At 34.7% G+C, this 16,760-nt stretch overlaps 1 protein-coding gene across 1 annotated transcript in view; it reads left to right on the top strand.

The window, feature by feature from the left end:
- The window catches only part of RALYL (RALY RNA binding protein like), a 209,441-nt gene that overhangs the window by 129,232 nt on the left and 63,449 nt on the right, over window positions 1-16,760 (top strand). Inside the window, exon 3 of the mRNA XM_027889099.1 lies at window positions 3,092-3,167. Coding sequence (XP_027744900.1) covers window positions 3,092-3,167 — 76 coding nt within the window. The remainder of the gene's footprint in view (window positions 1-3,091; window positions 3,168-16,760) is intronic.

The following is a 16,760-nucleotide window of genomic DNA, read 5'->3' as shown; positions in this document are numbered from 1 at the left end:
CCATCAAATCCATGCCTCTGCAGAAGCAATGGGAATGTCTGTGTCCCTTGTCAAGTTGTCTGGTAGTACACAGTCATGTACAAGCACGGTATCTAAGTTAACATTTCTGCATTCCATGGGGTGGAATCATTAGCACAGGTAAATCTCTGTGCTGCAGCCAACAAATTTATTTGGAACACAGTTTATGATCTAATAGATGTAAATGTCTGCTGTGAAACTAATGATGGATGAAGGAAGAGAACAAGTTATCTCACAAGATTTCCAGTTGGAATAGAAATAATCTATCTTGAAAAATGTTGACAAGTTCACTTCTAATCTAAGTTAGAAAATTGAGGCTGGAGTAGATAATGCTGAAAAATAATGGGGTGAAAATCTGTTCTAACTTTTCAAAGTATTTCCTACATCCATTCTTACCTCGCTACAAAGTGCTTAGGGAATTGCAGAGCTATTCAATCACTTTCATACTAACAGAAAAGCCCCATGTGCACAGCTTTTTTATGAACTATTTCCTGTGTTAAAGAGAATTTCTGGCTATTACTAGCTGTATAAAGTAGTTCACTGTTTTTTGCTGCCACGTTTAGAAATTTATTGAAGTGTGAGGGAATCTTAACTGATTCTGAACAGCCTTGCCACTGTGTTTTTTCAATGTTACCTTTTTGACATTTTTGATTGAATAAAGAGAACAGAAAATAAACACCCTTTAGCCTTCTATACAACTCACCTTCTTTTTTAAAAGTGGGTTTTTTAGAGCTGCAAATGTAGGTCTATAAGAATAATCATCAAGACAGTATTGATCTTTCCCAGAAGGATATGAAAAACTTTTTGAGAAACCTGTTAATGTTCATACACCTAAGAATAGTGACTAAGGATATAGCTCTGAAACAGTAGCAGATGAGAGACATGAAAAAATTGTGAATATTATGGTATTGTGAAGATGATATCACAGCCTCAGGTGTTTCCCAAGAAGAGATTATAATTCTACTTTCTACCCTAAAATCTGTCCTAGTTGTAGTAGGAGATGGTGAAAGTCAATGCAGTCAATGACCTTAAAGCTGGCATATTAAAATGGTGTGAAAAGGTCTAATTATCATAAAGGTCATAGGATAAAAATTTTGTTCCAATTCTGTTATTTTCAGGAGCCAATGGAAATGTGACACCGCTATCAAAATTCTTAAGTGGCTTTTAGAAATGCTTGGTGTTTACTTTTTTTGATTTAATATTGTAGGATTTATATTTCTTGGAGTAAGGGCATCATAGCTGAATTTTTAACAAAAATTAAAGACAAAATACATATTTAATAAAGTACTTGCTTAAAATTAATGGCAGAAAAATATTTCAAGGGAGTATGAAAACTGTCTCTAGTGTTCATCTAATTTCAGAGTTAGTTAAAACAAGAAATTAAATATTTTACAAAAAAATATTATTTAATAGTAATACAGGTCTTACAAAAGACACTGAAATCAGATTTAATTCCAAGATGTTTTACATATGGAAAATTTTACTAAAATATTTTATATGATATAGTTCTAGATAAAAGCATTTAATTTCCAGTCCTTTTATAATTTTAAATAAATGTTAGCTGAACTCAAGGTCTCAAATTTACATGGAAAATAAGTTTAAAATTCTTTTAAGTTCTTTTAGATGATTGAAGCATGAAATTTCCAATGGAAAAATATTTTCTATTAAAAAAATCTAAAAGACATAAATTTTCAATATTTCTGACTGATAAGAACAGTCAGATTGATTTTTTTTATTCACTTTGTGTGAAATAAAAGTATCCAGTCAATAAATCTCGCGCTTTTACTGCATCTTTTGAGGTCAAGAATAATAAATAAAAATATTTGAGCTTTTAGCATGAGTGCACTGAACAGTGTTTCTTCCTCATTCTGCACCTCAGCTTTCTACTTTTCCCTCCACTGCACTCAGTTTCAGGTGAAACATAGACTTTACCAATAACATGTATTTCCTTGAAAGTCTTGATCACCATGTGATTCCATGTTTAATGGGATATGATGTTTTGTCACAGCAATTTTACAGTGGAATAACTCCCGTGATTTTGTTGACTGTTACTCTTTTTTTGTATTAGTGAAGCTGAGAAGAGATTTAGCTGCATCATTCCTCAAATTGCATGAAATTTGTCCCCTAATCAGAAGGTTCACTTTATCCATGTGATTTGCTGTAATGTCAACTTTCCAACATTCAATCAGAGTGGAGAAGCATTTAATATAAGTTGTCTGTGTTTATGAAGATAGCTTCCTAAGCTCAAGAGGGTATCCTCCACAGAAGGGTCTCTGCTTCTTTCTCCATGTGTAACTCTTATAGCAATCATAATGAAAGACATGTATTTCCTGGTATGTCTTTGAGTATGATTCAAATGATGAGATAAGTTTGAGAACAAACATGAGTAATGCCTATATAAGCTTGACTTTTTTTTACATTTAAAAGATGAATATACAGGTATAATATGAGTAAACTTTTTAAAAGTGTTCAAAAGATTTCTGATCTTATTGAGAATAAGAATTATGTGCCTAAGATAAAGCATTTTCAAAACCAGATCATCTTTTTCTCCAAAGAAAGATGCATTTGGGGTAGGAAATAGATACTCTCTTATTTGCTTTTGAAGAGTTTCTTTCTAAGTGGACAGTGAAGAAGCAGTTAAAAATCTGTGTGTGTTTCTCTAGACTCTAAAAGGGAACTCTTCAGAACCATTGCAGTCCTCTACAGCAGAATTTGACTTGAGATGATGGTTTGTTTCAACCTCTAGGTTTACCATTCAAATATTCTTCTGTAATAGAAATACACTACTAGCTTCCCTTTAATGAGTGGAAACTTGTGTGTTTAAAAATGCCACTTCTCTCCATCAACAATTACAGATATCTTGCCTAAAATCCTCATGTATTACAGTAAGAATTTTTAGGAAAGTATTACAGTATCAGTACAGAAGAGGTAAAAACTAGACAGGTGTTTTAGGTACCCTGTCCATTTTCACTATTTATTACTCATTTTCAGTGCTTGAAGCTTGAAGCTGCCTTTGCAAACTCACTCTAACTTCCAGAAGTTTGACTTACTGATATCAAATGTTTGCTTTCAGATATCAACATGGCAGGAGAACCAAAACCATACAGACCAAAACCTGGCAACAAGCGGCCACTTTCAGCACTTTACAGGTAAATGGGATTTCACTTTAAATTTTTAACCAATACAACTTTTATCAGTAAAATTATAATAACCTGAATTGTATCTAATAGTGCCACTTTACAATGTTTATCAAAATTATAATGAAATGCACAATAAAATCTTACATATGTAATTGACTAAGTCTACTGATAAAAAGACTGGTGCAGTGATCTGTGAAGTGCTTATTAATGCTCCCACTACTATTACTATTATGAATAATTTTTTGTTTGTTTTGTTTTTAATTGAGTGCTATTTCAATTTTAAATCCTTATGCTTTATTGCTTGGTTATGGCCTCATTTTTTGTGACTTTTTAATTTGCAGCAATCAGTTGAAATAACTAATAATTTCAGAGCAACAAAATTGGTTTCTCATTGATTTTTCTGTCAAGGGTGAAAGCCAAGTTCTGACAAGACAGAACTTCTTCCTTGGCTCTTTGGGAGGGCATTGATAATGTCCTTCTCCTATTCCCAAGTGTCTTTTGTCATGGAATTTGTATAAACTTGAAGAAACATCCACTTTTTTTTTCCAAATCAATTAAGCTTAGGGAGCTTTACAGATTGTTAGGGCTACCATGCCCACATGGATTTCTGCTCCATAAACTTCACTTCTCATAAAAGTACTATAGAATTTATTTTCCAGTTGCATGAGGAAATAGGACTGAGTTTTGCTGTAGCTAAAATGCAGATAGACTAGCTCTGAGATCAACAGTGAAATCAGACATAATTGAGCAGGACTTTTTCATGCCTAGTCTGGCCTGAAAACTTCAGATGAAAATTCGAGGTTGGGATCTCAGACTGAGAAAGCCAGCAGTATTTTAGATCTGAACATCCATGCTACATAGAAGTAATTTGAAGTTTTATATAACTGCTCTTAGCCGAAGTGATAGAAATATTATTTTTTGAGAAGAGAATCCTGTTTTGTTACTACTCTCAACTGCAAGCTGCTAAACTATGTAAGTGTTACTGGTAGTCATGGTCTACTGTGTCCCTCTGACAGTATTTCAAAAGATTTTGGAAGACGTTCCATGACCTCTGGCATTTATATGCACTTCCACCTCTGAGCTTCTGAACAATTTCTCATAAATGCTTGTTCTACAGACAAGATAGGGATAAGAGAGAGACATGTGGAAAGTTCTGAGGGAACTTTAAAGACAAAAAAAGATCTTAGATTGTGTCTTTTCATGAATGTAGTGCAAACTATTTCTCTAGAATATTATGAGAGGCTTTTTTGAGCACCTAAGATAATCCTGCTTTCCTCCCTATCTTCATTGTCCCCCTCCACTCTGACCTCATAAGATCTCACCTGGAGTCCTAATTACTGCTCTGGAGCACTAGAAATTAGAATGTCTAGGACCTATTAGAGCAGGTCGAGAGGAGGACCACAGAGATGATCCTGGGGTTGTAGCACCTCTTCTATGAAGACAGACTGAGAGATCTAGGGTTGTTCAGACTGGAGAAGAGAAGACTCTAGGGACACCTCATTGTGACCTTCCAGTACTTAGAGGGGGGTTATAAAAAAGAGAGAGCACAACTTTTTGCATGCACAAAGTGATAGGACAAGTGGGAAAGTTTTCAACTAAAAGAGGAGAGATTTAGTTTAGATGTTAGGAAGAAGTTCTATACTCAGAGGGTAGTGAGGTACCTGAAAAGGTTGCCCAGAGTAGCTGTGGATGTCCCATCCCTAGAAATGTTCAAGGCCGGGTTGGATGGGGTCCTGAGCAGTCTGATCCAGTGGACGTGATCCCTGCCCAAGGTGGGGTGTTTGCAACTAGATGATCCTAAAGGTCCAAACCACTCTATTGTTCTATGATATGATCACTTTCAACCCAAGCCTTTCTATGATTCTAGGTTCTATGTTAGTGAAAAAATTTATTATTTCAGTATCTGTTAGCATAATAATATGTGAGGAGATAATTGTTTTACAAAGTTCTTGACAACACTGAGAACGTTTACGTATTTCAAAACACTGTCCTGTGCCTGTCTGGGATGGAGTTAACTTCCTCCATAGGATCCCATACGGTTGTTCTGTGTTTTGGATTTGCTGCTAAAATACATCAATCTTTTGGCTGTTACTGAACAGTGTTTGTACAGCCTCACAGTATTCTCTTTTTCCTGTTCTACCTTTGGAATTAATAGACTTGAGGTGGACAAGAAGTTGTAAAGGAATACATCTGAGACAGCTGACACAAACTGGCCAAACAGATATTGTCTCGTATAACATCATGCTCTGAAATAAAAACTGGGGAGGTTTTTTCTTCCAAAGCAACTGTTGCTTGGAATCTGCCTGAACTGCTTATGGAAGATGGAAAGTAATTGCCTTTGCATAACTCGGGAGTTTTTTTCCCCTCCATTCTTCCCCCCTTATTACACCTCAATTATGTCAACCCGTGAGGCTTTTTCACTTTTGCTCTCTCCTTCATCCTGATAGGGGAAAATGGTAGGGGAGTGAGACAGTGACTATGTGAATACTTAGCTGCTGGCAGGGTCCACCCACAAGACTGAAAAAGTAAAGAGGGAAGTGGTTACATTAGATTTGATTTGCACTAAGAGAGATATTGGTTAAAAATTTAGTTGTCACAAAATAGTAATTGTTAAAAGGAAGAACTGTGAGCAGTAGAAGTAGGATAATGGATTTCACAAAGTACAGACTTCAGTGAGCTCAGAGACCTAGTAAGTAGGATATCTTGGAAAGAAATTTGAGGGACAATAGAAGTGCAGAAAAACCTGCATTCACTGTTCTTAAGGTAGAACAGAAAATTCTCCTGAAGCAGAAGAAGTTGAACAAAGGAATAATATGGCAGCATCAAGTTTCTTTGACATCCTGAAAAGTGAAGAGGAATTGTACAAAATGTGGAATCAAAACCCCATGACTGGAAATAAGTAGAAAAGAAGAGCAGAGTCATATATCAAGATGTCAGAAAGGCTAAAGCACATAACAACATAAAAGGTAACAGAGAAGGTTGTCATTAGACTGACTTCCTCTGATTTTTGATACTGCTGTTAGTTAGCAGGAAAGGAGATTAGATGGCAGATGATATAAAGACTTTTTTTAGTTCAGCAAAAGTGTCTAGTTGACCAGCTATTTAAAAAAATCAGTTTTAACCAGGGGCTATGCAATAAAAGAATTGGATAACCAGTATTTGGCTAAATGAATTTAATGGAAATACTATGATGAGATTCACTGTAGTGTGTTCAAAGGACTAACTGAATCTGTGTATGAACTATTAGTGATTTTTTTTCAGAAACTTACAGAGGCTATGTAAGGTAAAGAAACAGTGGGTGTGGGCAGGTGTTACACCTATTTTTAAGAAGAAGATGATCCAGAAAATTGTCAGGTCAGCCAAGCCTTGATTCCAAGAAATGTACTGGAACACATTATTAGCAGTCAATTTATTAATACCTAGAGGATAATAAATTGGTAAAAAATATCAGGGGCAAATTATGTTAAGGAAATATCATTTTGTTCTTTGACAAGACAGCAGATTTAGCGTATAAAGGGGAAACTGTAGATTTGCTATAGGGTCAATTAAACAAGTTTTGACACTTATCATGTGGGCAGTTTTCATAAGCCTGATCAGGAAATTTGCCTAGAAAAACTGTCTTAAGGTAGACGTCCCATGGAAAAACAATGACTGTGTACAGCACAGTATTAAGGATAACACCTATAATTTGTTCAGTCTCCTTTGTTATGGATATTTAAATGACACTTGAGACACATGCAAGAACAGTTTTAAGGTAAGCAAGCAGGACTGCTGCGAAGGCTCACATGATTTTATTTATTTTGAAGTGCCTGAGACTTCAAAAGTGTGCAAAGGACTCTGCGCCTCTGAAAAGTCTGTATCACATTTGCAGCTGGATATACACATAAGTAATTTATACAGAGCAACTGATGTTTACAATGTGTTATATCCACATAATTTGCTTGTGTGGTCAAGTCATTAGATCCATTTTTGCGCATAATGGCATAAAGATACCTGTGTTAGTTCAGGATCAACATTCCTCTTTTCTAACCTTTACAGTTTTATGATCTGTGTAATTTTTGGATTAGTTCTTAAAAATATTTTGAGAATAAAAAGATTTAAGCATTACTTCAGAAAGCTGCCAAACACATTATTAATTTTAAGCGTACTCACTGAACAATTAAAGATGTGCTTAGGGTAGTATTTGGGAATCAGTTAAAATCTCACATAGCTGGGAGCTCCAGCAGCATTCCTCCTACTTTGCATTGCTGTTCAGTATGTGAGGGGGGAACCTAATCCCAAAAGTTTCAAAATCGTTCTGAATTTTCTTTTTTAGCACAACAATTCTACAGAAAACCAAATGCCTGAAAAATCTGCATCTTAAAATTGGTTTGCATCTTGTTATATGGGTCTAGCCTCCAGCAGAAGTTAATTTTACTGGCTAATCTTCATATCTTTGAAACACAAGGTGAAGATTAGAGGTGCTGAAAAAAATGTGTTAAAGCACTCTTTGGGAGCAATGTTGTGGCAAAATAAAAGATCACACTTTGTCTTTTTAATTTAGTGGTGTTTTGATCAGTATTTCGTTAAAGCAACTCTGTGTCAGCATATGAAAGCCCATTTACTGTTGTGTTCTTTTTTTTCTCTGTGTTTATGCTGCAACATACCAAAGCAGAATCAAGTGCAAATACTCTGATAGACTGACATTCTATTTCTGTACATCATAAAAAGAATGTTTTAACTATTTATTGTTCATTTCAGTCCACCACTACGTTATATGAGGTGTTTAACACATCCCTTAAAGCTTTTACTGCATTTTGGAGGCCTTTGCTGTAGTTTTTAAAACAGTATAAGGCTCTTATGGTTACTAATTCTGAAGGTTGCTAATAGCCCCATTCCCAGTTGCTCCAAGAGTGGGCTCAAGCCTCAGCAGAGCCCCCATGCACACACTGCCCGTGGCTTGCCTTCCCTCAGGACATGTGGCATGTCTTTTCTCTATGGCTGTCCGTATGGGGGGGTTGGCTAAAAGTCTTCTCTGTCACCCCTCTAGTAGTAACAAGGCAGAGAGGATTTGAGAAGGATGATGGGGGCATCTTTTTTTCAGTCTTTGGAAATAACAAAAACACTGTGCAACAGGCTAACAGAATGGTATGATTTTTAGTGGCATGAAAACAAACACAGCTCCCACAGACCCGACTGCCTCAGGTGGTGGTGCAGACAGCATGGGGAGGCAAAAACAGTGTAGTGGTACTGGTGTAACTGGGAGCAAATTGTGCCAGATCATTTACATGTCTGCTTTCTGGGAAAACTAGTTTACCAAAGAGTAAACCCCAGGAGTGAACTGATAATTCTATAGCATAAGAAAGCAAGGGACCAGGATTTGGAAGAAAATTGAAAAGGCAAGTTACTGGGCACTACCAGGGTATCTAGTTACTGTCTTTGCTCTATGCAGTTTAATGTTATAGTTAACCTATAAACATTTAAAATACTGATTTAGCTAAGACTAACCCTCCCCATGTGGATTATTTTCACCCCTGCCAAACTCCAAGTTTCCTCAGGCCACAGTTAGCAGAATGGGACATAACCCAGTGGCTCATCTTGAAGGCTCAATAAGGAGTTATTCAAGCCCCGTGCCTTCCAGTGTTCCTATTGCTGGCTGGGCACAAAGCTGCCTAGCCTGGGATCCATCCTGCTGAGGTACATCCTGGATAGAGACAATTAGCAGGATGGATTTAGTGAATAGATTAACAAAGTCAGGAAAAACTGAGTGAAATCTCCTCTCACCATGTTGCCATGGATGGCTGGAAACCACCTGGTGGAGGCTGAGTTCCCACATCACTGCCCATAGCATATGGTGACCATGCAAAGACTTCCCTTGAGGACAAGTTTTTTCCAAGCTGGTCTCTGCAGTTTCAGGCATACGGTTCAGCACTCCCTGAGTGGTATTAGATGGCACAGTCATTTCCAATTACCAGTAACTTCTCATGTAATTCAATTGAAATGTATGTTAGCACACTTGATTTAACATGCTACTAATTGGCTACATTAAACAGCTTTTACTTTACAATTTCATAAGTTTCACAGCCTCTGGAAGAAATTATTTTATTTAAATGTTTAATATCAGTATACAGAAAAGAGATGCTCTTTTATTTACATGATATGATTATTTTTATATCAGTGGTTTATTTTTCTTGGACACAAATATTTTATCAGTTTCCTCAGTACATTTTACTTTTATAATCTCCATCACAAAACTGATTGAATTATGTTGCACATCTTGCATTTCCTTTGGTTTTGTGGTTTTACCCTCCTGCAGAGGCTGAAAGAATTGTTTACAGTCTTTCTCTCCTTGATCTCTGCTTCTTACATTGATTGCAAGATATTGTTTATAGAGTCTGGTATGGTTTGGTTTGCCTCTCAGTTTGCAGAGCCATTCTTTATTTTAAGTTGTTTTTCTGAATACTCCTGGACACCCTTCATTTCAGGACAAAGGATGAAAAGGACAGTGATGGTCAACTTGATTGTGTCTTCTGTTGTAGGACTCTTCTTAAGATTATTCTTCCCACCTGAAAGCATTAACATAACCTCAACAAGTTCTGTGCCAAAAAAGCATTGCTATTCTATTTGAATATTCCAGTACACTGACAGTGTATTATGAATATGTTTAAACCTACAGGCGTATAACAAAAATAACTGCAGGCATAAGGACCTCTCTTGACTGAACATTGTCCTAGATTTCCAATAACTTTTTTCTTTATTCTTTCATTTTCTTAATGTGTCCATTACTATCACCAACCTACAGAAGCCTCAAGACACAGTCCAGAAAACAGAAAATAAACCTATTTTCTGATACTTAACTTTTGCATTAAATTGTGATTGTGATTCTTATTTATTGTACATACTGAATGCAAAAAATAATTTATACTTATGGAACATAATCTTTCAATTACTATGTCATAGTAAGATCACACATAGTGTGATATTTCTTTTTAATCAAAGTGCTTCCTTTTTTACAGAAATGTGTCTTCCTGATGTTTTTGATTACATTTATTAATGAAAAAAAGCTATTTTGTTTCAGTGCAATGAAATGAATCTGAGTATTGCTCTGCATCTCTTCCCCTGACAAGACTTAGCTTCCATAAAAAAAAAAAAAAAAAAAAAAAAAAAAAAAAAAAAAAAAAAAAAAAAAAAAAAAAAAAAAAAAAAAAAAAAAAAAAAAAAAAAAAAAAAAAAAAAAAAAAAAAACACCAAACCAAACCAAACCAAAACATTCTTAGGCATGTTTAAACTGAGATAATTTTTAAGTCTGGTAGGATATTATTTACATTCATCAAAGAATATTCCCAGTGTCCACATTACTAGTACATAATAGTAATAATTTAGACTGAAATTCACACTTAAACTTCACAAAAAATAGTGCAAACTTTGCCGGCATTGAGAACTTAGGTAGCATTCTCAATTATATTAAAAATCTTAAAAGCTACAAATACAAAGGTACAGCAGATCCAATGATTCAGTTTGCTCTGAATCACTTTATTTTTTGTTTGCTCACTTATTTTCTTCCAAGGAAAAAAACCCATGTCAAATAACTAATCTCAGGAATAGGGAAGAAAACATCTGGTGACGGAAGACTGCACATGCAGGTCTGCATTTCTGAATTATGTTGATGTAATTGCAATCAATTTGGTCACATAGATGTTGAAAAAAATCCATGTCCTCGAGTGGGCTGGGAGAACCAGATAAAGATGTAAGTTTGCCCTCTCAAATGATCCAGAGCATGAACCTGCAGCACTTTTTTTTTAAATCTTCTCCTTCATTATTTTAAAAATACTGCTAACTCCCTTTTAAAAGGTATCTCTAGTGACTAGGGCAGATTTTCCTTGGTAGATTATCACTATATGTTAAACCTTACATTTTTCTCATGTTTGTTTATTTTTATTCACCTTCATGAGAGTTTTTAAACTATGGTCTTGACTTGGACCCATGCCTTTGTTACAATCTCCCTGCAAGTTATTCCTTAGACTTACATAACCTTTTCTCAGGGTTTTTTTTTTAGTTTGTTAAGAGGAAGCCAATGACATCAGCTTACACACAACTGCACAGGAGCTGCATCCCTTTTCCTAGCTCAGTACTTTTCCTTTTGCAGAAGGTGATACATAATATCACACAACTGATGTTTTCTTCCACTAAATCCAAGACTCCCTAATCAGAATAAAAATCAGAGATGAGAAAATTTTCAGAATAGTCTGTTCTCTTATTATTGCTGCTTTTTTTTTCCTGGTGTTTAATTTTCTTCCTTACTTTTTTCATTTGCTATGAAACCTGAGGCAATATACAGCTGAAGTAGCTGGCTGTAAATCTATCTTATTTTTTTCATGGTTTTTAATCACTGTTTATACCACATTGGAACAGAAAACATACTCACAACTTTCTGATCACATTGAAATGACTATGATTACTTTCTTATTCAAGAATTTATGCTACTAATACAAATGAAAAAAACTTTGGCTTATAAATCAAAAAGTAAATTCCTAACAGACACAGAGAATTGATGGGTTTGCCTGCAGGCAAACAGAAATAGTACTTTTAGTCATGCATTCACTTTAAACCTTGACAGCCTAAGCTCTGCTCCTATCAGTTATTACATGAGAAATTTCTGCCCTTTATTACCGTATGGCTTCTTGAATTTTGTTTAGGAAACAGAATTGGGATGCAGCATGTTGTCATCTGTATGAAGGTGATGTCTTCTGTAGATATTCTGCCATATTTCAGTTGAGCTAAAAGGATAGTATCTTCAACATATTAAAAACCTTCAGAAACAGACACCATGGTATATTTTCTACATTTGAGTTTTAGTGAAATAAGCATCATGGAAATAGTATCCAGATTTGCAGGCAAACTGTCTTATTAAATCTTAAACACAAGGACATAGAGTTCATGACACAAGATAGAGAAGAGCTGTCCTGACATCACAAATGAACAGTAGAATTCTTCATTTTTGGGAATTTAGTAAGCCCTTAATGGTTGCAGTAATCAGAGATGCAGGAGAAAGCTGTGCTTCAGAGAACCACTTAGTGTATTTGCAATTAGGCATTGCTTCTCACATAATGTAACACCTCTAATTATATAGAAGGCTGTAATTCAGTCTGGGAGCTGCTGGAGTACTGCAAGGGCACTGTTTAGGTGGCTTACAAAGAGCAATGGAAATATGATGCTGGGTTATAGATTTAGTAGTCTGTGAATAAATAAGTAAGGCTGAATAAATGAAAAACTGTAACTTGTTATATATTTTAAAATCTTATGAATAATATCAGAAGAAGAAATTTAAAATATACTTAATTTAAAAGAAAATAGATTGTTAAGTGATATTACAAATAACATAGAAGGCTGCGTGCAACATGGAGGGACAATAGCAACATATTAATATGCAGTCAATTATTAACAAATAAATTACTCTGAAAGTTTATTTCTTGGTGAATCCTGTTAGTCTTGGAGCATACTATCTGAAAATATGTTATCTGGCCTACTGGGACTGATACTTAGTGCTGATGATGCATAATGTCAAACGTAATTTTATTTTTCAAAGAATAATTTGGAAATGTTGGTATTCCAAAAACTTCTTACAAAAGCATTGGCTATTTTATTGAAAAGTAACAAATGTATTTATACAAATGTATAATAAATGTATTTATTATGAGTTCTAAGAAATGAGCAGTTTCTTCTATCTACCGGCATAAAAATGTGTGTTTCATTTTTCAGTCTTGCATGAGTGAGATTATTCTAGGAAAGAGCATGATAAACATGAATCTTACATTGTCAGAGAAATGCCCCTCCTGTAACTGCTTTTAAGTGTAGTGTCATTGAGGGAAACAGGATATTAAGCCTCTACCCTTGGGATCCTCAAAGGCAATGCCTGCATTAACCTTCATCTATTTGTGACTGCAAATAGCCACGCAGTAAAATAGTATTGATTGTGTGCATTAGATCAGTCAACACTGTTTTGTTCAGCCCACCCTGATGAACTCGTTCTAGATGCTTTTAGATCTGTACATATTGACCTGAATGTTCTTACTGTGATTTAGAGCAGAAGAGGGTCAGGTGATATCAGCTTCATGCAAAGAATGATTAAAGCTGTGAGGAAAAGGACTATAAAGCACATTAAGTGCAACACTATTTTTTTGTTACTTTCATTCTCCAGGGTTTGTTTCCTTTGCTTGCTTGAACAAAGGTACCAAATTGAGCATGTTTTCAGTTTAGGAAGGGGATCAGAGTTAAGAGTGTTCTTTCCTGAAGGAAAATGAATTCCTATTCTTGATTCTCACAAGAATCTTACTTTGAATCTGAGCATGAATTTCTTCATGACTGGAAACATCACACACATGTAGTGTATGGGTTAAATACAGTTTAGCTTATCACTTTGGCAACATGAGACTTCTCTTGGGTGGTGTGGGAAGAAACTGCAATCCATAACTATCTAAGAGGGTGTTCATATGCAGAGTCTGAATGAATGTCTCCAAGTCACAACTTAGTTTTCCTCAGACATATTACCAGGATTTATGTCAGCTGTGAGAATCCATGCCACTGTATTCATTATCTTTGCAATTACTGGATTCATAAAGGAAGATACAGTAAAGTCAGGTAGAAAGCATACTAAGCTACTGAAGCTTTATTAGATGTATGTGTTACTATTTTTTAGTTTTATCTCTCTGAAATAACATATTATTATGCAGCCTTCAAATGACTTTATTTTTTTCTCTCCTGCCTAAAATTTAGGCCACCCATTAATGTGTATTATTGGAAACTACTTCCTTTACTATTCTTCTCCATGCCACCCTTTCCTTCCATCCCATGTGTTCTAACAGTAGTGCTTTCAGCATCCAATATGACAAAGGACATTTGTACTGGTATATCAAACCAACTTTTGCATATGTTGATTTATGTCTTTTCTTAGCCTCTTGCTGTCGTGAAAGTCAGTATAGGGAAGAGGCAGTCTCTAAAGCACTTCCTCCCTGTAGTGAAAGCTACCTTTTATTCAATTTTTCAACTGTCAAACTTTAGAGATAATTCTGAACAGGTTATTAGTTGCATTTTGCCAACTGATGGCTAAAAGATTATCTCTCCTAACAACACGTAGGATAATAAATCCTAGAGGCCTCTGAAACTTATGCTTATGTCAAGATGTTCATGTTTACAAATTATGTAAGACATAGATTTTGCTACGAAACTAATTAAATTTGATTATATATTATGTACATCTGGGGAAAAAAAGCATATTATAGACTAAGGCAGAAGAAATTACAAGGGACAAACCTTGTTTTACCTAGGGCTGACTTTGAAAACCCACACAAAAATGCATCAGATTTTCAGTGCACAGTGGCAGCATGCTGGGTTAGGCACCTTGACATCGGGCGTTGCTGACAGCATCCTGTGCTAAGTGTGTCCTCAAAAGTTTTTCCTGCACAAGGTGCTGTGACACTACGGAATCATGGCTTTAGGTGCCAAGTGGAGCTGCTAAATAAAATGCACTGCATCAATAGTCATTGCTTTCCACAAGTTTTTTTAAAAATAAAGTTAAATTAAATTAAATAACTTGGTATTTTTGCACATATGCTTTTGTTGTCCAGACATTTGAAATGCTTAAAAATCATGTGATATATGTATGCTGAACCAAATATTCTATTCCTTTCACTTCAAAACACTGAAAACAGTAAATGCAGCTCCAGCTTTCAGCATATTAAATGCAGAGTAGGTGCCTAAGTGCAAACCAAACCCAAGGGTAAGCAGAAGCACTCCTAGACAGTAATGCTCAAACCATGCTATCTCATGGGGATCAACCACAAATTCACTTTTCTCTATCATCAGAAATTAAGTTGTGTAATATCCACATAACATACAGATATCTTGGAAAGTTAAGTTCTTCAACTTTTTCTTCATGGACCTGGGGAAAACATGATGCTTCCAGAAGTGTTCTAAGTTATTCTCAATGTTAAATAATTAACTTTGACAGAAATAATAAAATATTAGAAAAAAATGTAATTTTTTGGCAGTTAAAATGCTTACTGTGTTGTGACACTTTCATAAGGGACTAAATATATATTATACATCTATTAAGGCTTATGTATGAATCTGCATATAGAGAGTCTGGTAGCCAAAGGGATAATCTTTTTTAAGTAAACCACTGTTTATCCCTAGAGTGCTTATTAGTGTAGTAGCTTCCTTACTGAATAAACTCTTCAGTAATCAATAAAATTTAGTTTTAGTGAATTTAAATATTCCAGTTGTGAACTTTGATTAACTATGATCTAAAAGTAGAAGAGCTGAAGCATGTGCTGATTTAAGGACCCTTCTTGATCAGCTCTGAGGGAACATGTTTTCATGTTTCCGTAACTAGCAGTCTCCTGTTACTCAGTTCCTCCTCTCTTGAAACTTTTTTTTTGCAATACCCAGCTAGTTATCCTTCATTCCATAGATGTATAAAATAGTTCTTGTTCTCAGATTCTCACTCTACTTTTCTCTTTTAAATTTCGTTACACTGACTTCAGACTAATTCTCCAGTTTATCAAACAAATTTCAGATTTTAACATTGTTCACTGATCTGGTTAAGAATACCTTTTTGTCAACTATTTTACACACAGTCTCTTTGTTTGGTTGGTTGTTTGGTTTTGGTTTTGGTTTTTTTGGTTGTTTTTTTTCGTTGAAATAATTTCTTCAATCCAGAATTAAATATAATACTGGGTTATTATATTATTTATTGTGTCTTTATATAATATAATATAATATAATATAATATAATATAATATAATATAATATAATATAATATAATATAATATAATATAATATAATATAATATAATATAATATAATATAATATAATATAATATAATATAATATAATATAATATAATTAATATATTATTTAATGTGTCCCTCTTTCCCACTGGTAAAATTCTTTGTGCATGGCCATGTTGAGGTTATATCACATTTTCCCAGTTTGATTATGAGACTCTCATATAAGGCAATATGAAGATCTTTAAAAATCAGATTAATTTTTAGCTATTATCTGCCTCATCTTTTCTCTACTAAGTCAGTTATCATGTCAAAGGAGTAAGTTTGCACTGAGAACTGACATTTTGAGTTTGTGGTACTTCATTTCCATCCATGGTTTGAGTGATGCATTTTGTTTTGTGCTAGAATTTTTATGTTTCAGTGAATAAGAAAAATACTTAGCTTCTAGGGAACTGCAAAAAAATATACACAGAATTTGATATTAGACGATAGTCATGAAAACAATTTGTTGGTTTTCTAGTCAGAGTCATCAATTGCAATGTAAATCAGCACCTGGGAGTGGAACTTATTAAGTTTATTAGGAACAATTTAAAAGTTGACATAAACCAGTAAATTACTCTTCCATTCCCTCTACTTCTGAGACAATTCTGACAGATTAGATCTTCTATACAGTTGGTCTACCATTTATTTATTCCAGAATATGACAGTGTTTCTTAATAAAACTTGCCAACATTTATAAAGATATTTATGGAAGTTTCAGAAGACAAAATGAGCTCCTTTCCTAATTATATTGAACAATGGTTACTGACAATGTCCAGAAAAATTATCTTGGATTGAAA

Source organism: Empidonax traillii, unplaced genomic scaffold, assembly GCF_003031625.1.
Source record: "Empidonax traillii isolate 1590-97213 ecotype Southwest subspecies unplaced genomic scaffold, ASM303162v1 scaffold253:size710434, whole genome shotgun sequence".
Lineage (NCBI taxonomy): Eukaryota > Metazoa > Chordata > Aves > Passeriformes > Tyrannidae > Empidonax > Empidonax traillii.
The sequence above is the reverse complement of the archived record's forward strand: the minus strand, read 5'-3'. Positions and strand labels throughout refer to the sequence as shown.